Source organism: Sceloporus undulatus, chromosome 2 (genome assembly GCF_019175285.1).
Source record: "Sceloporus undulatus isolate JIND9_A2432 ecotype Alabama chromosome 2, SceUnd_v1.1, whole genome shotgun sequence".
NCBI lineage: Eukaryota > Metazoa > Chordata > Lepidosauria > Squamata > Phrynosomatidae > Sceloporus > Sceloporus undulatus.
In genome coordinates, this window is record NC_056523.1 from 304649467 (window position 1) to 304673329 (window position 23863).

At 40.2% G+C, this 23863-nt stretch overlaps 1 protein-coding gene across 1 annotated transcript in view; it reads left to right on the forward strand.

The window, feature by feature from the left end:
* Positions 1-867: 867 nt before the first annotated feature.
* LOC121923771 (potassium/sodium hyperpolarization-activated cyclic nucleotide-gated channel 1-like) overlaps positions 868-23863 on the forward strand; it is a 44070-nt gene continuing 21074 nt past the window's right edge. The window contains exon 1 of the mRNA XM_042454521.1: positions 868-1102. Coding sequence (XP_042310455.1) covers positions 901-1102 — 202 coding nt within the window. The 5' untranslated portion in view covers positions 868-900. The remainder of the gene's footprint in view (positions 1103-23863) is intronic.

Consider the following 23863-nt stretch of genomic DNA (forward strand, 5'->3'; position numbering starts at 1 on the left):
AATAACATTTGCCATCTTGACCACACTCTGATATTGCTTGGCAACATATCCCAGGTTTCATCTGTGAAATGTCAGAGGGTATGTCACTCATTTGTATGAATGGTATTTTTGAAATTAAAAAGAGGGGAAAAAACCATGATCTCCAGGATTAGTTTTGACAGTGGGTTAGTTAGTCATCTTTGAGAAACTGTTACATGGTATCAGTTTAATGTTACATTTATTTATATGTATCATTATTTCTTTAAAGTATTTATACCCCGTTAACCTGAAAAAGTTCCTACATGGCTTACAAATCATTGATATGAAAGTTCTCTGCCCTCAGCCGTAAAGGTTAAGAATTATTTTATTAACTGATTAACTAATATCGGAGCGATTATATTAATTTATTTTATTAACATATCCCATCTAAATATCTAAATATTAACACCCCTCTGCTGAGCCACCCCCCCCCCACACACACATTTTTACTTGAAAAATGTTCCCCCAAGGGGCCTTCTGGCTTACTTCTTGGTTGAAAAAAAAAGCCACTCCTAGGCTTAAAACAGCTCAAAAGAAAAAGATAAGTTAGCCACAGACCCCCTAGGGAAGATTAGGAAGGGTGTTTTTAATGAAAATTTTATTCAAAAATATTTTCATCCATTTTTAGGGGTATTAGGAAGGGCGGGAGGCCCACCCCTGCACTAAAATGTACAGTAAGTTTTATTGAGAGAGTGGCTCAGCTAGATAGGAGTATGGAGTTGTACCTTTGTTTTGTTATGTGGCTTAACTAGAGTGTCTTTCAGATACATTCTATCATTCAGCTTCTCCTGGGTTTTGTATTTAGTTTTCTTTCATGTGACGGTTATCTTCTTCTTATTGTAGGAGATCGTCAACTTTAACTGCCGGAAGCTAGTTGCCACCATGCCTCTTTTTGCAAATGCTGATCCAAATTTTGTAACTGCCATGCTCAGCAAACTGCGATTTGAGGTGTTCCAGCCTGGAGATTACATTATCCGAGAAGGAGCTGTGGGGAAAAAGATGTACTTCATTCAGCATGGTGTTGCTGGAGTTATCACTAAATCCAGTAAAGAAATGAAGTTAACAGATGGCTCCTATTTTGGAGGTGAGTACAAAAAAGAAATGCATAATGATGCGAGAAAGTTAATGTAGATTAGATACACATGCCTGGAACTGGGAACGGTATGAAGAAAGTGTAGTAAATAATAATAATAATAATAATAATAATAATAATAATAATAATAATAATTTGCATTTCCCCGCTCTCCCAGGTTGATCGAGGCGGGATTACAACCCAATAGTAACAATAAAATACAAGAATAAAACATATAATTTCAAACATTAAAACAGTTTTTAAAAAGTGCAGTCAACATTTATAAATAAAATGTTCTAATCCTGGATAGAAGAGTGGGGTAAAGTTCTTACAAGAGATTGGGTGGGTAGGCTTGCCAGAAGAGATCCATCTTAACTGCGCTCTTGAAACTCTCCAAGGAGGTAATTAAACAGATCTCTTCCGAGAGGTTGTTCCGTAGTTTAGGAGCCACTGAGATAAAGGTTCTTTGGGAAGTTGAGACCAATCTGTTTGGATGTACTTCCAACAGATTTTTCCCAGAGGTTCTGAGAGTGTGGGGCAGATTATACAGGGAGAGGCGTTCCTTTAAGTAACTCAGGCCCGAGCCATGTAAGGTTTATAGGTGATAACCAACAACCTTGTATTGCGCCTGGAAGCTAATAGGTAGCCAATGAAGATCTTTCAAATACTGTAGGTGTTATATGGTCAAATTTCAAAGAACCAGTGACCAATCTGGCTGCCGCATTTTGTACTAATTGAAGCTTCCGAACTTGGTACAAGCGTAGGCCCATGTAGAGTGCATTACAGAAATCAAGGTGAGAGATTACCAGTGCAAGTACCACTGCTTCAAGGTCCTTTCAGTCCAGGTAGGGATGCAGTTAGCGTATCAACTGAAGTTGGTACCAAGCACTCCTGGCTGTCACATCTACTTGAGATGACAATTGTAGTGATGAGTCCAGGAGTACTCCCAAACTGTGAACTTCGTCCTTTAGGGAAAGTGTGACCCCGTCCAGGACAGGTTGGCTAATTTCCTTCCCAGAACCTAGGGAACCTATCGCTAGTACCTCCGTTTTCTCTGGATTCAACCTGAGTTTGTTTTCCCTCATCCAGCCCATTACTGACCTTAGGCAGGCATTCAGAGGAGAGATGCCATCCCTAGTCACAGCAGCAGTCAGAGAAATAGAGACATAAATCTGGGTGTCATCAGCGTTCTGATAACACCGCGGCCCATGTCTCCGGATGATCTCTCCCAGCAGCTTCATGTAAATGTTAAATAGCATGGGGGAGATAGAATGGCTCCCTGAGGGATGCCAGATGTCAGCTCTCTATCCCCCAGCCTCACCATCTGGAATCTGCCCAAGAGGAAGTGCCCCCGATACCTAACTCCCTCAGGCGTTCCAGAAGGATACCATGGTCTATGGTATTGAAGGCCGCTGAGATGTCCAAAAGCACCAACAGGGTCACACTTCCCCTGTCGAAGCGCAGACGGAGATCATCGACCAAGGCGACCATGGCCGTCTCAACTCCGTATCCCTCTCAAAAGCCAGTTTGAAATGGGTCCAGATAATCTGCTTCATCCAAGACAGAGAGAGCTGGAGGGCTGCCCTCTCGATCACTTTACCCAAGAATGGTAAAAAGGAGACCAGTCTATGGTTATTTCTCATCAGGGGATCTAGGAAGGGTTTCTTCAAAAGCGGTTTTACTATCGCTTGTTTTAATTTAGATGGAAATATTCCCTCTCAGAAGGATGCATTTATTATAAGTGGTAATGATGTTTTTAGTGCATCTGCTCCCTGGGCGGTCAGCCATGATGGACAAGGATCTGTTGGATGTGTTTTCTTTTTCTTTCCAGATGTCTATGGAAATACATTACAGGAACTTAAATACTTCTTAACCACAGATTTTTCTACATCAGTCATTAATAATGTGTGACACCTATGTCTCTCTATGCTATCTAGTCTTACACTTGTCCCATGGTGTGGTAGGTTTTGGTCTATGTTACTGCCCTACATCCACTTTATACAAACCTATATCATGCTTGATTTCTCAAGAAAAGAACAACTCACAGCCAAATGTATGAGATGACTCTTTTTTAAAAAGTGCTGGGTTAGATCCAAACTTCAGCAGGTTTGAAATACATGAAAAAAATTGCAAATGAGTCATTCAAGTCCCACTGGTTTCAGTATGTCCACTCTAAACAAACTTATGTCTGGACCCAGCCACTCTGTTTTAAGGTGAAATCAGTTACTATGAAAGTATTGTTTGTGGTGTTCAGTCTGTGTTGACTCGTTAATTTGTTGATGACTTGATGCTACAGTCACTGATGAAGGAGCATGAATGTGTGAACTAATTTCCAGACCCAGCCTCTATACTGCATTATCTACACTGATCATATGTCTCCAAAGTGTAGGAATTTCTACCCTATGTAAAGAAATGTGGAGAAACCTACATTAGAACATCTGAACATGTATATATTTCATGTCCTTATTTAATATTGAACATGCAAGCACATATGAAGCCTCCTAAGGAAGCACAGCAGCCAAGACACTGGATATGGCAACTCCAAGAGTCATAGCAAAAGTCACCACCTGGGAGTCTCCTTTCTCCATATTTCTTACTTATCTTTTCTTTCTTGGAGCAAAGTCTTGAAATAAATTCTCTTCTAGCTTGATCATAGCTAAGACTAAGGATAAATAAATGTTTTATACACCTTAGAAAATACAGGGTGCACAAAGAACCTATTAGCATAATATCATTTTGTATAGAAATAGCTTTTTGATCTTTATTTAAAATGAACTTCCTATCAAGTTGCTTAGCTATTTCTATGAAGGCATTTTAATAATTTCTAACAAAAGGAATGAATTGATATAAGTGATATTCTCCCCTTTCCTTATTACAGTTTTGATAATAAATCTGATAACTTTGTGTTTAATTTTAACTTGTACTTGACTAGACTTAGTTGACAAATATAATAATGTGAATACAATTTCCTGCACAAGACATGTGTGCTCATTTCTCTTCCCAGTTTCTTCATTTCTTTGTTTTTAGGGCACTGTTTTCATCAGTGATTCAACCTGTTCTGTTTAGGCTAGAAATATATTCTCTGGGGTCTCTGTAAAGGATAGATTTTACCCAATGTAGATTAATTCCCTTTTAGATTTCAAATAGTTGATAAGTACAGTGGGCCCTTGGTATACACAGGGGATCCATTCCGGACCGCCCCATGTATACCAAAATCCATGTATGTTCAAGTCGCATTTGTCCCTTCCTCTCCTCCCTTCCCTCCTTTGCTTCCCTCCTCCATACCCTCCTTCTTACTTACCTTTCGGGCCGAGTGCTGGTGCTGGAGGCTTTGGAGGCCTCCGGCATGGCTGCTTGACCTCCTCGCCACCGTGAGAAAAGCTAGGTGGCGGCGGCAGAGGCCAAGCCTTGGCCTCCTCGCCACTGCTGTGGAAGGGCTCAATGGTGGTGTTGGAGGCCTCTTGGCCCCCAACAGCACCAACACCGAGCCTTTCCTGTGGCGGCGGCAAGGAGGCAGAGCGCAGCAGCGCCAGAGGCCTTCAAGGCCTCCCGTACTGCCACTCGGCCTCATCGCTGCCGCCGCGAAAGTGCCAGGTGTTAGTGCTGGGGGCCTCTTGGCCTCCAACACTGCCATTGGACCCTTCCACGGGGGTGAGGAGGCCGAGGCTTGGCCTCCGCCGCTGCCACCACCACCCGGCTTTTCCCGCGGCGGTGGCAAGGAGGCCAAGCAGCCCCGCCGGAGGCCTCCAAGGCTTCCAGCACCGGCACTCGGCCTGAAAGGTAAGTAAGAGGGAGGGAAGGGAGGAGAGGAAGGGAGGCCAGAGACTTTTGTTCCCAATGGCGGCGCGCATGTATGCACGCCGCCATTGGGAACAACTTCCAGGTTTACCATCCACAGATGCTCAAATCCGCAGATGGCTAATCCACGTGTAAGAAGGGCCGACTGTAATTGCAATAACTGATAGTTTCCAGCATTGATGTTGGAATAATTACAGAAGTCAAATAAATTTCTCTTTGCCTTCTTACAAAATTTGGATATACTAGCTATATTGCATAACCTTTTTTAAAAAAAATGGTGATAAATCCAGAGCTTGGAAACATTCCTTTTGCAGGTTATTCCTAGGAGCCATGGCCATCTTGGTTACCATATATACTTGTGTATAAGCTGACCTCATGTATAAGTCGAGGGTAGGTTTGGGGGCCAAAATCATGGATTTTTATATGACCCATGTATAAGTTGAGAGTAAAACTCAGGGGCATGTAAGAAAGGATCTAAATGGAGAGGGGTAACATGGGGGAAAAACCTCTCCCAAGGGTCACAGTCTGGGCATGCAAAATGTGGACACAAACCTCCAATTTCCCTCCTTTCGCCACAACATTCCCCAAGGCTGCTGGCTTGCAAAAAAAGGAGTCACAGACTTCCAATTTCCCTCCTTTCCCCACAACATTCCCCAAGGCTGATGGCTTGCAAAAAGGGGAACACAGACCTCCGATTTCCCTCCTCTCTTCCCTCCCTCTCTTCTTCCCAGCTTTCCCAAGGCTCAGAGAGAGGTATTACCACATTGACCCATATATACATCTACCTAGGATTTTGGAGCCCATTTTTGGACTTCACCTTTTTTTTTTTTAATATTTTTTTTTTGTCAAGAAAAAATGGTCTGGAGTGGTCAGGGGCTATGAAAATCATCCCAGGGCTGTGCTTTGTATACCTCTGCAGAAAGATGAGGCTGTAGTCTTCCAAAGCATTTACTTAAGTGCCAACATTTCCTCACAGATATAAGGGTTCCTCCTGAAATATCAATGCTCTGTGAGTGAACATTGGGTTAACTCCAGGGGTGCAAATCATGTTGCCCTCCAGATATTGTGGACGTACAGTTCCCAGTATTCCTTACCACTGGCTATTATCATTAGGGCTGCTGGGAGTTCTAGAGAGGTGTATGAATTCCCTCCCTAAATTAACCTGTACCGTACTTCTATGACCAGTTGTGTAGCTGTGATTTATTTATCATTATTTATTTGTTCCTTTAATTTATATACCACCTTTCTCCCAGCATGGATTTTGTAGTACCCTTTCACATAGCATTAGGAGGGATATTTTATCAGTGTGTTTTGGACTGTAGACAATGTTGTTGTTGTAGTTACTATTATTATTAATAAAGTTTATTTATATAGCGCTGTAAAATTTACACAGCAATGTGCCGGGACTATGACCCATGGCTGTGTTTATTAATGGAAACTCAGAAGATACCTCAGTAGATTGATGTGAAACTTTTCAGGATAGACAAAGTTGGTTTGAGGATGGTGTAACAGAAATTTCAGGAAACTTAGATTTCTAGCTTCTACTATTGCTCTAGCTTTAACCAAAGAAAAAGTTTTAAAATGCAAACCATGGGCTTTCTGTAACCCCCCTTTCTCTCTCTAACTCACTCCAGCCAGAACTCAAACCACTTTGTCCTTCTGCACCAAACTCATTTCTAAATCTTTCTCAGCCACTTAAACATACTCAAACCTTTTGCAACATTCTTGATCCTTCAATTTCACAACACAAACCTTGTTTATACTTTCCTCTGTAAACATTTTCCAACCATTTTCCAAACCATTATCGCTAACTCGACTCAAACTTTCTCCTTTCACACACCATCATTTCACATCCTCATACCTTCAAACACTTTCTTTTATCTTTCTCACAATTTTCTCCTCTCTTAGATAACTTCCAACCACAGTCCAGTTCACAAAATCAGGCCACAGCTGAAGCTTACTGGCTAAGCTTAAAACTCACTATCTTATTACTATGCCATAACAACAACACTATAAAGCACTTATTTCTGCCCATCATCTTAAAACTTTCACTGACAAAAGAATTTGCAATGTCTTTGGGAAGGCACAGGCTTAATATTCAATTTAGATTTTCTTTTGGCTTTAAATGGGTATGCATTCAAATTTAGGGCAGAACTTTCCCAAAGGCACTGATCATTTAAAATCATGAAAAACCTCAAGTCAAAACACCAATTTTCCCAAAATTTATCCACAATATACACAAAGGCAATTTCCAATTTTTATAATTTAAGCAATTTCAATTTCCCAAACAACAAGTTTCTATCTCTGGGTTGCTCCTGGCCACTACTGTATCTAACACACAAAGCTAATTCAAAATCCTCTTTTCTTCTCATGTGGGGGCCTTCTTCCCTGATGTGCACCTCTCTCTACAGAGTCTATCTCTATCTTTTCTATCTCTTCCACAATCTGGGCCAAATCAATCTGAATCTTGAACACAGCTTCTTTAATACCAGTTAATCTCTCATCCTTTCTAAACACCAATTCTCTGCAACTATTCAACCCAGATGGGCTTTTCTCAACAGTCTTATGACCAATAGAAAATATACAAATAATCATCGAGTAGCCCTCTTTCTGGCTCCAATGTTTTAGAATACAACTGCAAGACAATGTCAATATCTATACTACCCTCTCTCGGCCAATTTGGCAAAATCTGACTCCAAACATCTTTACACAAAAAGATTAACCGCTCCTTTTTTCAAACGTTTCCCCATGCCTTTCCTAAAACATTCATCAAAATGACCAACCATGTAATCCAAAGGAGTTTTACCTCCCTCAGCCATCCTTAGACACTTAACAACAAAAGACCACAAGCACAATTTCAACAGGCACAAACCCTATAGGATTAGGATTTAAAAGTACACACTGGACAGATTGCAAAATCCACAAATCTCAGACACTAATCAGCAGACAAATTCCACACGTTTTCAACCCACGTTTTACTCTTTACTGGAACTCAACAGTCTTTACTGGAGCATCCACCACAACCAGACAGAATGAAACAAAATACCACAACCACAATTTATACTCACAATAGACCAATGCTCTCCTCCAACTCCCCCAGCACCTAACTTCTAGCTATTTAAAACAAAATACCACAGAAGGGAAAGGTTTGCCACCACACAAAAGGTAAAACAATTTATTGGCACTTGGAGATCAGTAGATTAACTACCCCCAGCACAACTGAGCAAGTGCCTTATACTTCCACACTAATTCCACACTTTGGCAAAACAATACTTACACAATACTTACCACAATCTACCTCCTTTCAGTTCCCAGTTCCTTGCTTATGTTCCCTAGGGGCCTGGTTCCTGAGTTTTGGCAAGAAGGCTTCTCTGGGCAGAACCTTTGCTACTGGCTCAGCTAACACAGGGAGGGGGTCCTTTCTCCCACTCGCATCCAAAGATTTGGACCGGTCAACGAGGCTCCCTTTTTAGAGCACTTTTCCTATATTTTATACTTTACCTGTTCCTGAAGAGATGATTCTTCTTCTATTTTTTTACTTTTCCCTTTCCTTTTCCCCCCAGTGAATTTTCAAATTACTAAATGGTCTCCTTGGCTAGACTCTGACTCCACCACTTGAGCCAATCCTTATCTTATCCCTCTTCAATCAAAAGTATTGAAGTGCGCGCAGGGCATTGATAAGAATCTACTCGTAGTAGAAACAAATATGTAGCCAGGAAGGAGTTAATTTCTCCCACTCTTTGCCAATTCCTGCTTGCCTTTACTCCTGGCTGGCTCGCCAAATATGTAACAGAAATTTCAGGAAACTTAGATTTCTAGGATTGGCAGATCAATAGGATTAGCAAGAGGACCTAGTAATTGAAAATCCATAAGTTTATTTCCAGTTGTCGACAAAGGAAAACATTGAACTCAGTGGAATTCAAGTTCCAAAAGCTGAGAACCCCGAACAAGACAAAATGGCTCTTTTTATATTATTCAAGACAAAGAAGCTTCTTCAATACACCTGATTGGCTAATTACAATTTAAACATATAGAATTCTTACAATCAGAACAGAAATACATGCATACATTAAAACTGCATCATCACTCCTTACCCCTCCTGTAGGAATTCAGTGGAATTCATCCTAACCTTGCTTCTGAATGTCTTTATCTCAGTAGTTTATGTTATGTCTTTCTACTGGTGCCAGCTTCCATCTAGGTCAAGATGCACTCACTATTCCTTTCCTCTAGTTTTCCTAAACTCCAAGCCTTTATTTCAAAAACCATCTCTCTGGCTGACAAAGGTGACTCCATCTTTCTATAGTTTTTATATTTCAAAAAGGAATTTCCACCACAATGGCTCATACTAATTTGAGAAGGAAATGATAGGAACTGGCTTATGTATAGGATTTAACATTTAATGAGTGAGTTCCAGCAGCCTGTCGCTGGTGGTAGGGGGGGAAGTTCCTCATAGACTTTACTGAGGTTAGGCTTAGCCAGCCCTTTCTCTATTTGTACCATATCCTTTGGGAGTTTATTTTTGTATGAGGTCAAAAGGGCCATCTTGTACATGCTTTGTTCTCACAGCAATACAAAGGGGTTGTATTTTTTTTTCATGAAAAATCGACTTCAGACACATTTGGATCAATAGTAGTGATATGATATATACTATACCTGCTCAAGTAAGATTGCCACAGCAAAAACTGGAGACAGCTCTTGTCCCTGTAATGGCTGTGCAGAAGAAGGAATTGCAGCAAATGTTGCATGCTATGCAACCAGGTAAAAAACAACACCTGCTGGAATTTCCTTTTCTACACAACCGTTAAAGATATAGGAGCCATCTCCACTTTTCACTCTAACTTTAACCTCTTTCTGAACTTTCTTTGCCTATCAATAATGTATTAGTTAAATAGAAAAATTCAAGAGTTGGATAGCAGCTATAGTTTATTACAGACTTACACTTTTGTCTTGGAAATGACTAAGAAGGCTTTTGTCAGAGTTAGTGCAATATGGTGAAAACTTAACAGACATGCACAGAGCATGGGTGAATATGGAAAGCAGCTCATAGAATATAAAAAACCAGAATATATATTTTTAATTGTTTGTACACCATCCTCTATGCACATTGCATTTTACAAAGAAGAGGTATAAGAGGACAGAAACCCAATTGAACTATCTGAAACAAGGACAAAGGAAACAACAAAGTAGAGAAAAACAAAAACTGGTGGTAAACCTGGGAAGTGCATGCAGTCATTTGAATTACACATATTTCTTCTTAGTCACAGTAGTATATTGCGTGTCTCCATATGTGTACACATGAACCTATATTTGCTGGGTTTGACATCCATTTGATTAAGGGTACTGTATTTAGTGCAGGGCAGCCAACTCAAAGGGAACAGAGATCGGTGCCAATATGTTGGAGAATTGAACTCTTCCTTCCATGCAACCTACCTCTTGCCCATTAACTTTTCTGCTGCCCTCAGGTTCACTGGAGGATGAGGTCCTGTGACCTATGTTGGATCTGACATGAGATTCAGCTCTAGGTAGCTTTTATGGCACTTGGAGGGGGAGAACTTTATCCTTTGCACAAGAGAAAAACATCTTGGTTTTGCCCCGAGTCCACCAAAAATTAGGTAGTTACATATTTATTAGTCTTTAAGTCATTTTATCTTCCTGTTGATTGAGAGGCCCAAGGGTATATACATGGGTATATCCTGTCACATTTAATAAATGAAGGACATGTTACTGCAACAGTGCTGAATTAGAATTTAGCAGAACAGTAATCATATCAGCAATAAGCCCTATTTTTACAAGCACAGAGAGCTTTCAGATAAATATTGCAATTGTTCCATGTCATTTACTACTTTTGGTATATCCCATCATTTCTTCTAAAGCATGGCATAGTTATGTGTATCATTCACATTATTTTTGTTTTATGATGTCTACTTAGTGTATGAGAACAGTTACATGTTTCCTGTGAGATACATCTCTGCTCAGAATCACACACACTTGTGTGTGCACATGTAGACACACAAACACATATTTTCCCCCTCATTGAATGCAATTTTTGGGAGGAAGGGGCAAAAATAGAAAAAGCAGAATAACCCCCCCCCCCCTTGTATTCCTTCACTTAAATATTCAGCAGTAGCTCTGTTGTCATGTTCTGCAGTTTTCATAACACTTTTGTGCAGGCAGTATGTGGGAGAACATAGGCATTACTGCCCCCCAAACTGCTTAAATGTTAGGCTTATTAGTAGACTGTGAGGCAGCACAGATGATTTAATATTTGTTTTGCATGATCAAAAGGTTGGGTTTATATCAGCAATGTATGCACTTTATTGTACTCCAAATGATGTTTCCAGACCCTTTCAGGTGCACCCCATGCAAACCAATTCTGAAGTGATCAGTGTATGCTTATGTTCAAAATCATCCTTCTCCAAAACAAACAAACAAACAAACAAAAGAAAACAATAAAAAAACCAAAAAAAAAAAAACCATTGGCCAAACAATTTCTGGTTGGCAAAGGCATTCTTGGCCAGAGCTGCTACTGGCATACTCCAGGGCACAAAGCTAGGTCCAGAAGCACTCCAAAATAGCTTCCAACACCATCCATACTAAATCTTCAGGTGATTTGCCCATATTCAGAATGTCATTGACTTCATGCACTGATTTCAAATTTTCTACAACTTCCTTGGATCCATATGGGAAAAAATAATAGAATTGGCTATCACCAACATACCAGTGACACTGTTACACAAAAACTTAGGTGACTTCTTCTGATAGATATTAAATAACAATGGAGAGAAGATGGAACCATTTGGGATCTCAAAGGCCACCGAGCCAACCAGATTTACTAACACTTTCTGAAAGCTTTCCTTTAGAAATTATGGGAACCACTATTCATCATATCTTTCCCTTTTCCAGCTGGCTAAGAAGGATAGCATGGTTGACATTGTCAAAAATCACTGAGAAGCAATGCAATATGAACAAGCATGTGTTTCTCTATCTGGTTTCTGGCATAGATTGTCCATCAGGGAATCTGAAGCCATCTTCAATCTAAAACTAGACTAAAACTAGATTGAAAAGATATCAGATAATTATTTTCAGCCAAGAGGTGCTGGAGTTGTCGATCTACCAATCTAGTATCTAAGAATGGGAAGGGAGAGTGGTAAACAATTGATTATATCAGTAGGTTCCCAGGACAGCTACTTCAACTACTGCTGGTTTTAGAACAAAAGAAACAGCATATTCTCACAGTAATGGATTAAATACGTCTGACACCCAGTGTGTCAGACTTCTTACTGCTTTGATCAGATAAGATAGACAGCATTCAAAAATACATGTGATTAAGTCCTGACACTCTAAAGATCCTCTCTGTGTCCTCAAGTTGAATAAAGTGAAATGCAGTCAATAAAACAAGACTAGATTGTGCCTGTCTTCAGATTATTATTATTATTATTAACCTTTATTTATGAAGCGCTGTAAATTTACACAGCGCTGTACATACAATCTTTTAGTTAGACGATTCCCTGCCCTCGGGCTTACAATCTAAAAAGACAAGACACAGAAGGAGAAGGGGGTGGTGGAGGGAAAGGGTAAGAGGTCCAGCAGTTCCTCTCTACCTCCAAGGCCTGGACCAAGGGAGATGGACTGGAGGGAAGGCGAGGCTTCATAATGGATGGTTAATCATTTTCCAGGGAAAATACATACTCTCAAGTAGGATAATGCATATACAGTACATAGCAATACAGGAAATGGTTCAATAAACAGGCACCACAAGAACATCAAATAGTAAGCGACAATTATGCAATGCCTGGGAAGGCTTCTCTGAACAGGATGGTTTTCAACTCCGTTTTGAAGCTGGTTAAAGAAGTGATGGAATTAATCAGTACAGAGTCCAAATCAGAATGGATATACCGCATATGCTCGACTATTAGTTGACCTCATGTATAAGTCGAGGACAGGTTTTGGGGCCAAAATTATAGATTTTGTTGTGGCCCATGGATATGTTGAGGATAAAATCTAAGGGCATGTAACAAAGGATCTAAAGAATGAAGCAAAGGAAAACAAAGGCAAAGAAAAAACCTATGGCTGCCAGCTGTGAAAGCCTTCAAACTCACAATGCCAAAGAACTTACAAAATTGCAGGAGGCATAACTGTTATTGTTCACACGAAAGGATGGATGGATGACAGAATAGAGGAAGGTTAGTGCTTCCAGGACAGATTGCACTCTTGCCTTTCACAAGGGGATGTTTTCTATTGTTATGAGAATTAAGGTACAGTACTTACATTGACTTGTGGATAAGTCAACTCAGATTTTTTTGGATCAATTTTTTCACTAAAGTTTCTAGACTTATAAGCAACTTCACATGAAATGTAAATTGCATTTGGTTCCAGCAGTCCCTTTAACAAAATGACAACTGTGGTTTTCCGAGAACCTAGTAATAAGTCATTAAATCACAGTGTGCAGTGGGAGTATGAGGATGAGGAGAAAGGTGCATACAAGCCTGATGTAAGAGCCCATTCATGCAGAAAGAACCTACGCATAGTTTCATGTAACATCTAAACCAAGCCTGTACCTTTTATGGGTACAGAGAAGTTGGTAGTTTTGAAGTTGAAATAAAAATGTATTTGATAAAGTAATAGTTTGAGTTAGCACAGCATAGTGGTTTGAGTTTGCACTATGACTCCGGAGACCAGGGTTCAAATCCCAGTTTGCCTGTGAAAACCCACTGAGTGACCTTGGGCAAGTCACATGCTCTCAGCTTCAAGGGAAGGCAGTGGCAAACCTTCTCTAAACACCTTTGAGACTAACTGAAAGAAAATTGGCAGCATGAGCCAGATGCATCTGAAGAAGTAGACTTAAGTCTATGATAGCTCATGCTGTCAACTTCTTTCTTTCAGTTAGTCTCAAAGGCACTACAGGATCTCTCTACATACTGATTCTACAGACTAACATGGCTATATCTTTGAATTCCTCTATTCTAAGAAAACCCCATGATAGATTTGCCTTAGGGTTGCCATAAATTGAAAGTGACTTGAAGGTACTCAACAGCAACAACAACTGTAGTGTACAATAATAATGCTATAGAAAATTAAAAATAATTCAAGCACATTGTAAAATAACTGCAGCATTTGCTAACTACAGTCTACACAGTCACTTTTACCTGTGAATGCATAGCCTAAGATTGGAGTGTGTCAAGAGGACAAGGAGCAGTAATGAAGAAGCCAATGCCTTTTAAACAAGCAACAATGATAAATTAAACACTGGCATCTCAAGATCAGCCAGCTATAAATCCCAGAACATCTTCAGGGAGTTTTGGTTATTCACAACTATTCACTCTCCTTGGCTTTTGTGCTCTTTGTCTTTCCTTTGTGTTTCTGGTTATTGTGACTACTGAGTTTTCATGACAGATCTTGGAAGCATCTGAGGCCTCACTACTGTGCCTCCCTTCAAACTTGGTAAACTGCCCTGATTACAGTACATGCTCTGGCTTGACTCAGTTGTAATTGGTTTTCTCTACTACAGTCTCCCCCTCCAGGCACTTGTTTATAGGCAGGACAGCACCAAAATACAATCTAAAGAAATCTGAGACAAATTTAAAGACTATGGGGCTTAGATTGTACCTAAGGGGCAGCGGGAGGCCGCCTCTTTCTTGGCTGGATTGGGGCCACGGCAACCTCATACCACAGTCCTGATCCGGCCTCTGCAGGGCAAAAAGGAGCTGCAAAAAGTGGCTCCTTTTGCACCCTCCAAGGGGTGTCATAATCACATCAGCATGGCTCTATGGCACCCCTTCGGCATTGCGTCATTAGGGCAAATGTCAGCAGGAGGTTGAGCACTCACTCAGCCAACAGGCTGGCACAAAGTGCTGGACTGTACAGGCTCAAAATTACAGATTTGTACTAGTAAGCCCAAGTGACTAAAAGCCAAAGCAACCTTGGACCGAAACCAGGGACATTGTCAGGGAAAAATGCAAAAAGACACTAACTGAAGCCAACAAGAACAAAAAAACAAAACTTCACTGAATGTCAGCTGAAATTGTTCAAATGGTTAAGGAAATGCACAAAGCAAAAACAAAACAGTGACAGAAACAGGGTCAAATTCTACAACTTTTGCATAGGAACAAAAAGAATCATTATAACCATTATAATAACCAATAGAAAGAATGAGAAGATATTAAAAAAAACATAAAACAAGCAACTTCTTCCACAAGATCCAACAACATGAATGTTAAATCAACACTTGGAATATTATGTTACCTATGGAGGAGCACACTATATAATCAAGATAAAATAAATAAATGCTGGAAACAATACACTGAAGAACTAAGAACCTGGTGGCACAGTGGTCACTGTACTGCAGCCACCCACTCACAAACCATAAGGTTGCGAGTTCAATACCAGCCAAAGGCTTGATTCAGGCTTGCGTCCTTCCAAGGTCACTAAATGAGTACCCAGCTTGTTGGGGGCAATTACCTTACAGTTGTAAACTGCATAGAGACTGCTTGGGTCTTTTTTATAAGAAAGGCTTTTGACATATATGAAGCGAGAAATGTCAGATATCTAACCTGGGTCCAGAATGTGTAAATAGTCAAATCATTGCAAAGGATGTGTTGATTAATAGAGCTCATTTCAGAAGAAACTGAGTGCATGCTTTGCAGATTATAGCAGAGCATTTGATTATGTAGATCATGAAAAATTACGGATTGCCCTAAAAGATATGAGTGTGCCACAACATTTGATTGTCTTGATGCATAAACTATACTCAGAACAAGAGGATACTTGTCAAGACAAAATATGGAGAAACAGAATGGTTTCCAATTGGCAAGAAAGTCAGACAGGGTTGAATTTTAGCAACCTGATTATCTAATTTATGCGCCGAACATATCATATGGAAAGCAAGATTAGACTTGGTGTTAGGAGACATGAAAATTTAGGGAAAGAATATCAATTTAAGATATGCAAATAACACCATTGCTAAGATGCCGTATCATGGGATTTAGCTAAAGTGCCAGAACATTGGTTTTGCTACACTTTAATGATAAGACACCTTAAATCCACCTTAGAGGCCAGGCAGCCACACTGACCAAAGGAGTTCTTAGATGCTGGAGAAAGTAGCAGAGGGACCATAGCGGGGTCCTGTCACAGCTGATTTTGGCACCCTACCTCACTGGTAGGATGTGGCTAGATGAATAATTGTTTAACACCCCATTCTCCAGTGCCTCATAACTCCTTCATTTGATGTCTTCTATGGTGGCTTTTTTTGGGGGGTGGGGAGATGCAGCATTTGCCATCACTGCAGTGATGCCAGTATAAAAGTGAACTGCAATATTTACGGTATATCACATAACATGGTAAAAACTGAACATGATGCCAGCCACAATTATTAGGAAGAAACAGATCTGGAGTGACTACTCTTTTTAATTGTTTTGAATTTTATTGAGATTTTAAATGTTTTGTCTGTGAGCCACCTTGGGTCCCTCTGGGGAGAAAGGCGGCATATAAATTAATTAATTAATTAACTGACTCATTTGAAATATCCTGTGGGAGAAGAGTTCTACAGACACCATGTACAACCAAAAAGAGAAATAAATAGGCCCAAGAGCAAATTAAACCTGGACTCTGACCAAAAGCCATGATGTGTACACTGAGGCTATTAAGGACATTGAGGGCATATCATTAGATTATATAATTTACTGGAAAAGGCAATACTTGATTAAATTGAAGGCAGTAGAAAAAGAAGAAACCCAAAAATTACTAAACTGAGGCTTTTTTATTTTGGACATGACTCATTAGGAAAGATGATAATGCTTGGTAAAGTTGAAGGCAATAAGAAAAGAAGAATGCCACACTGCATCTGGATAGACTCAATCAAGGAAACCACAGCCTTTAATTTGCCAGACCTGGATCTCCCATTCATAAATCAAAGCTGACTTAACAATAGTTAGCAACAATAGTCATATTGGCTATAGTACTAGGCTTGTATGAACTTTACAGAAATCAATAATATTTTTGCTAACCTTGGGCCATCCTGTGATAGGAACAAATTTCAAATCATCTTCAAGGAAGTTTGTAGGAGAGGAAACAAATTTTCTGTATAACATTTCCTAGTTGAAAATAACCCTCCTCTTATCCTGATTTCCTAATAGATTATCACCCAGTCTCTAAAGTACAATGTACATCTGCACAAGCATTGCCTAACTGCAGCTGACCACACTAGACAGGATTGCATGTACAGTATTGAGTATCCTGACAAGAGTGACTAATTTCTGGTTAGCTTAAAATGGGTATTAATCTGTCACAGTGGTTACTGTGTTACAGCCTATTATAGGATGCAATATCCTGGCAATTCTGTTAGCTGTAATTTCAGACATGTCTGACAATTAGCTTAGTATCAATTTGTTTTCTTGAATCCCGTGAAACACTGCAGAATTCCACTGAAGATTTTTACCTTGCAAATGGTTAGGTTTAAAGCAACAACCCACATTGATGTGGGAAATGAAAAATAAATTATTAATTTTTTTTGCCGGGGGGGGGGGGGATAACCAGCCTGGAAGATATTCAGGACCACAGCTTCCTGGATAACACCATTCCCTCCCTTCAAAACAATTTCAGTAATCCCAGGAAAATTACATTTTCCAGTGCTTCTGGCAGTTGTTTTACAGGCATAGGTGCAAGGTATACACTACATATATTGGAAACCATATACAGTACAGTGTGCCTACGTCAAGCGTGGGCTTTCCATCTGTGAATTTGAGCTTTTGCGGACAGCAAGCCCCCACTTTTTCAATGGGTTCATGAGCACACTGGGGCATGTGGAAGCACATGCCCATTGAAAAGAATGGGACTTGAGATCCCATGTTTTTTACTATCTGTGGGGGGATCCAGAACAGATCCTCCATGGATAGCAAGGGTCCACTCTATTATGAAGATGACATAGGGAGCTGGGTATCTTTAGCTTGAAGTAGAGAATACTGTGAGGTAACATGAGAGCTATCTTTAGATATCTGAAAGAATGTTGTGTAGAAGAAGGAAAAAAACTTGATTTTTGCTGCTTCAGAGACTAGAACATAATCAATTTCATTCATATTACAAGACTAAAGATTCCACCTAAGCATTAGGGAGAATTATTTTACTGTAAAAGCTGTTATGGGGTAGAAGAAACTGCATGGGGAGTGTTGGGTTATTTCTTTGGAGATCTTTAAATCAAGATTGAATGGGCATCTTCCAGGAGTGCTTTAGTTGCATGGTAGGAAGCGGGATAAAATGGCCCTGTTATTCCTTCTGACTATAAGATTCTGTGATCAAAGAGAGAAAGCCAAAATGTGGGGAGTGGGTCAGCATGTATATGAAATCTAGGAGACAAATTTTTATTAATATTATTTCCATGCCAAATAAGGAATGCTGGGAATTGCAGTCCAACAACATTGAGAAGGCTGCATGATGTATACTTTGCTTGTCAGCATCCCCATAATGGAGGATTTTTGTTAAAACATCCCCTTTTACATTATATCTTCAGGCATAGATGGGTCACTGAAAAGGTTGCTTGATGAATTTAAGACAACATAGCATGTCCTTACAGCTATTTTGAGGAACAAGCTGTTTAATCCCTCATTCCCTTCCATTTGATGCTATATTTCCTTTTGACTATTCTACATACAGCTGATTTAACATTACTTTTTGAGTAGAGCTTGTTCCCCATGCATTCATGCTGTGGGTGGGTGGCTGAATGGATACTTTGGCTCATTAAACTTTAATCTGCACTTAATAGTTTTGTAATTTATTTAACTCCTGCTGCTTGTTCATTTTCCAAAGACAGTTACTTTGGAATGAGTGTTCTTAAATCAATAACTGCGGTGTACATATTATTTAAGAAAAATATGGCCCAAAGTTTGTCATCCAGAAGTGTGAAATTTGTAACTCTCTAGATGTTTTTGGAATCTAACTCCCATCAGCTACAGCCATAAGAACCAATGGCTACAGAAGAATGGATTTGAACATCAGTAATACTGGGAAGACCACAGTCTCCCAACTCAGCTAAAGTTACTGGTATATCCTAATCCCTTCATGTTGAAAAGATATCTCTCCAGGGCCTGTGATGGTTCAAGAGGCTGCCAAAAATGGAACACACCTATCGACTGCCTAGATTTATCAATTTATTGATTAATCTTCTGTCATCCCATGTGTTCAGCTGCTTTTATAATATCCCAATTTTCCCCACTTTGTTCTGAGTCTACTTCATTTCCTGCAAACTGAGTTCAAGGTCCCCAAGGCAGAGGGAAAGAGCAAGAACATTGGATGTAAGGGACTAATGGGATAAACCAGTAGTTCTAGTATTACATATTTCTCTACCATGGCATAATACTACAAACGGAAGCATTGGCCTACAGTTTTAACTTTATGTGCATCATGTTCACAAAACAATTTTAAGTGTCTGTGGTCCTTACATTATTTTCTTTTAGACATCTGAAGTTCAGTATCAAGACATATTGTGTGACTTTAGGTAGAGAACTGACTTCCCTATGTCCATATTTTGTTTGTTATTGTTCTGTTGTCACTATACAATATTGGAACCTTGTGCTATAGGCTGCACCTATACAAACACACGAAGAAACACCTTTTCTTTTCCAAAAGTGCTTTATTTTCCAAAAGAAATCTACATGAATTGGCCAGGGTGTTACACATTTGTGTGGGGAAGTACATTTTAATAATCCTGCTTCATATGAGCAGTGCCAAACCCTTTCCATCACGTGGTACAGAAGCTCAAATTATAGACTGTAATGAATTATATCCTTCCAGTTGAGGAAAGCTGACTTCAGATTTAATTTCTCAGCAGGGAGCGGGTGTTTCATCATGCTCTAGGCATATTATGTTGCTTTCTCAATGGGCAAGCCGTTTATCTAGGCCATATGGTCGGTTTCACAAGGGAAGGGAAGAAAAGGACTCAGTCAGATCTCTGTTTTTCATAGTCAAGCCTTCCCTTCCCTCTGTTAGGTTCATGTCTGAACAAAACAAAAACAAACCTCCTAGGGATGTTATATTAAACTTCATGAATAGCATTTTTGCAACCATTTTATTATTTAAAAAAAATACTGACTTCTTAAGAACCCCAACTAGACAGATTCTCCAATTCCAAATGTTTTCTCTCCTCCAAATATAAATGTTGAAGCAGGGGTAGGCAACCTTTTTGAGCCGGGGGCCGGGTTGCTGTCCCTCAGACAACTGGGGGGGGCGAAGCCAAAAAATAAATAATTAAATATTTTTTTTAAAAAATTAATTACATAAATAAACCGGGACAAATGTAGGACAAAATTTTCAAATGCAGGACACTTTTTTATAAAAAATGGAGGACACGCAAAAAAATTGGCTGATTTTTTAAAAAATGTTAATATAAATGCATGTTTCAGAGGCTTCTATAGACAATTGCCCCCCTTGCCCGCTGCTTGCCCCCCTTGCCTGCTGCTTGCCCCCCCATGCCCACCTCCTCCTGATAGGCCAAAGGCCCCACGCCCTCACGCGAGAGGCCAAAGGCTCCGGCGGCAATCGGTGGCAGGACCGGGCTGGGGCCGGTCCCAAGGCCTTGCCGGGCCGCATCTGGCCCACGGGCCGCAGGTTGCCTACCCCTGTGTTGAAGGATTCAAAGAGTTCATCAGTTTGTTTGAAATGGAATAAAATTTCATCTTTAAATATCTCTTGTTGTTGTAGCCTTCAGGTTATTTCTGACTTATTGTGACCCCAAGGCAAAGCTGTCATGGGGATTTCTTGGCAAGATGTATTCAGAACGGGTTTGCCTTTGCCTTCCTCAGAGGGTGAGAGAGTGTGACTTGCCCAAGGTCACCCAGTAGGTTTCCTTTGCTGAACAGGGATTTGAACTCTGGTCTCCAGAGTCCTAGTCCAACATTCAAACCACTAACCACACTGGTTCTTCAGTTCTTACATTTGTTCATGAATCTTAAGACAGGTTTGAACCCACCTGTATTACAAGGGGCACATAAAAATACTCTCTGTTAGTGGCCAGCGTGAAACAGCACCAGCTCTTTGAGCCTTCTAGAACATATGGTTTGTGATGACAGATTTGAGGGTGGAAGCATTTATTAAATAACCTTAAGTAAACAGTGAATATCAGTATGCAAAGGGATCTTGCAGCATCTTTGTGATTAACCATGTGAAGTAAGTCGTAGCATACGCTTTTGTAGATTTGATCTACTTCCTAAGATGTATGGATGAACTGGTGCCTAGGAAGGCCTTTTCTTGTGTACAAGTCAACCTTGTTTTGCCATTTATATAAGAGGCACTAATAAAATGGTCATTGTATATAATGGGACTTAAGCATGCAAACCCTATTGGATACCAAGGGCATACTGTATTCACAAACTCCAGTCGATCAACAGAGGGTTAATCAAAGACAATGGCTTCCTGGCACAATACAAATATTATAATGTTGGATACTCTTAGTCAGTTAACATATCTCTTCTGGTTTCCAACCTGCACACACCACATTCCAAAATTCACTTCACCATTCATATGGTCATCCACCCATGCAGGCCTTAGCCAACATCTTTACTCCAATCTTTCTAGTTCAACAACCATAGTTAAAATTGAACTTGTCACCTAATCACCATACCCACAAATTTTATATTTCATGGCCATTCCTACATTCTGTAAAGGTCCTTCAGTTCACTCCATGTATCTGAGCAATTAGACCAAGTTTACAAATCTCATAGAATCATAGAGTTGGAAGAGACTACAAGGGCCATCCAGTCCAACCCCCTGCTATGCAGGAAATCTCAATCAAAGCATCCCCAACAGATGGCCATCCAGCCTCTGTTTAGCGATCTCTAAGGAAGGAGACTCAACTACACTCCAAGGGAGTTTGTTCTACTGTCAAACAGCCCTTACTGTCAGGAAGTTCCTCCTAATGTTGAGGTGGAATCTCTTTTCCTGTAGCTTGCATCCATTGTTCTGGGACCTGTTCTTTGGAGCAGCAGAAAACAAGCTATTTCCCTCCTCAATATGACATCCCTTCAAATATTTAAACACGGCTGTCATATCACCTCTTAGCCTTCTCTCCCAGCTCCCTAAGTTATTTCTCATAGGGCATGGTTTCCAGACCCTTTACCATTTTAGTTGCCCTCCTTTGGACACGCTTCTCAACATCCTTTTTGAATTCTGGTGCCCAGAACTGGACACAATATTCCAGGTAGGGCCTGACCAAAGCAGAATATAGTGGCACTATTACTTCTCTTGATCTAGACACTATACTTTTATTGATGCAGCCTAAAATTGCATTGGCCTTTTTAGCGGCCGCATCACACTGTTGACTCATGTTCAACTTGTGGTCTCCTAGATCCCATTCACACGTAGTCTCATTCATCCAGGCGTCCCCCATCCTATATCTGTGCCTTTCATTTTTCCACCCTAAGTGCATTACTTTACATTTCTCTGTGTTGAATTACATTTTGTTAGCTTTGGCCCAGCTTTCTAGTCTATTCAGGTCATTTTGAATTTTGATCCAGTCCTCTGGGGTATTTGCTATTCCTCCTAATTTGGTATCATCTGCAAATTTGATAACTATGCCCCTAATTCTGTCATCCAAGTCATTAATAAAGAAGTTGAATAGTATTGGGCCCAGGACAGAGGCCTGTGGGACCCCATTGGTCACTTCTCTCCAGGATGAAAAGGAGCCATTGTTCAGCACCCTTTGGGTTTGGCCAGTCAACCAGTTACAAATACATATAACAGTTACGTTGTTTGGCCCACATTTTACAAGCTTGTTTGCAAGAATGTCATGGGGAACCTTGTCAAAGGCCTTACTGAAGTCAAGATATATTATATCCACAGCATTCCCTTCATCTATCAAGCTGGTAATGTTATCAAAAAAAGAGATCAGTTTTTTCTGGAATGACTTCTTTCTCTGAAACCCGTGTTGACTTTTTGTGATTATGGAATTGCCTTCTAGATGTTCACAGACACTCTGTTTAATAATCTGCTCCAGAATCTTTCCTGGTATTGATGTCAGAATAAGTGGACAATAATTGTTGGGATCCTCTTTTTTTCCCTTTTTAACATGGGGACGTTTGCCCTCCTCCAGTCTGCTGGGACTTCTCCTATTCTCCAGGAGTTCTCAAAGATTATTGCCAATCATGCCGATATTATATCTGCCAGTTCTTTTAATACTCTTGGATGTAGTTCATCAGGTCCTGGAGACTTATATTCTTTTAAATTACCCAGGTATTCCTGTACTATTTCCTTGCTTATTCTGTGCTGAATTTCCCCTGTTCTGTCCTCTGCTCCATTTACCTGAGGTTGAGCACCCTTTGTCTTTTCTGAGAAGACTGAAGCAAAGAAGGTGTTGAGTAATTCTGCCTTTTCTCTGTCCCCTATTAGCATTTTGCCATCCTCGCTACACAGTGGCCCTACCATTTCCTCCTTCCTTTTGCATGCTACATGCTGCAACTTCTTTCACACAGTTTGCCTCAAAAGTACCACAAGATCCCTTTGCCCATTAACTTTCCTTGTGGGACTTGCTGTGCTATTGTTAGTCCGTTTTCAGATTTTCTGTAACATGTCCACAAGTAACATTGTACTAGTCAATGTGAAATTAAGGCCTACTAGGGGTGTCACATGAATTTTCTAGGGTGGAAATTGAAATGGGGTTTGTCTCTGACTTTGGGGAACTGTCCTTTGTAAAAAAAAAAAATAGGTAGTGAAATATTTGTATCTAGTTGGCTCCCCAGCTAGCTAATTAGCTGGCAAGAAGCTCCCTTGGATAGTTATTTGAAAAGTTATAGTGTGTTCAATTACAGTGGTACCCCGGGTTACGAAAATAATCCGTTCCGCGGCGCCCTTCGTAACCCGAAATCTTTCGCAAGCCGAAAAAGCCATAGGCGCTAGTGCTGGAAGCCGCGATTTGGTGCGAAAAAGCGCAGAAAAGCACCAAAAAATTTTTTCATAAGCCGAAAAAAAAAACATAACCCGGAACAGTTTTTTCCT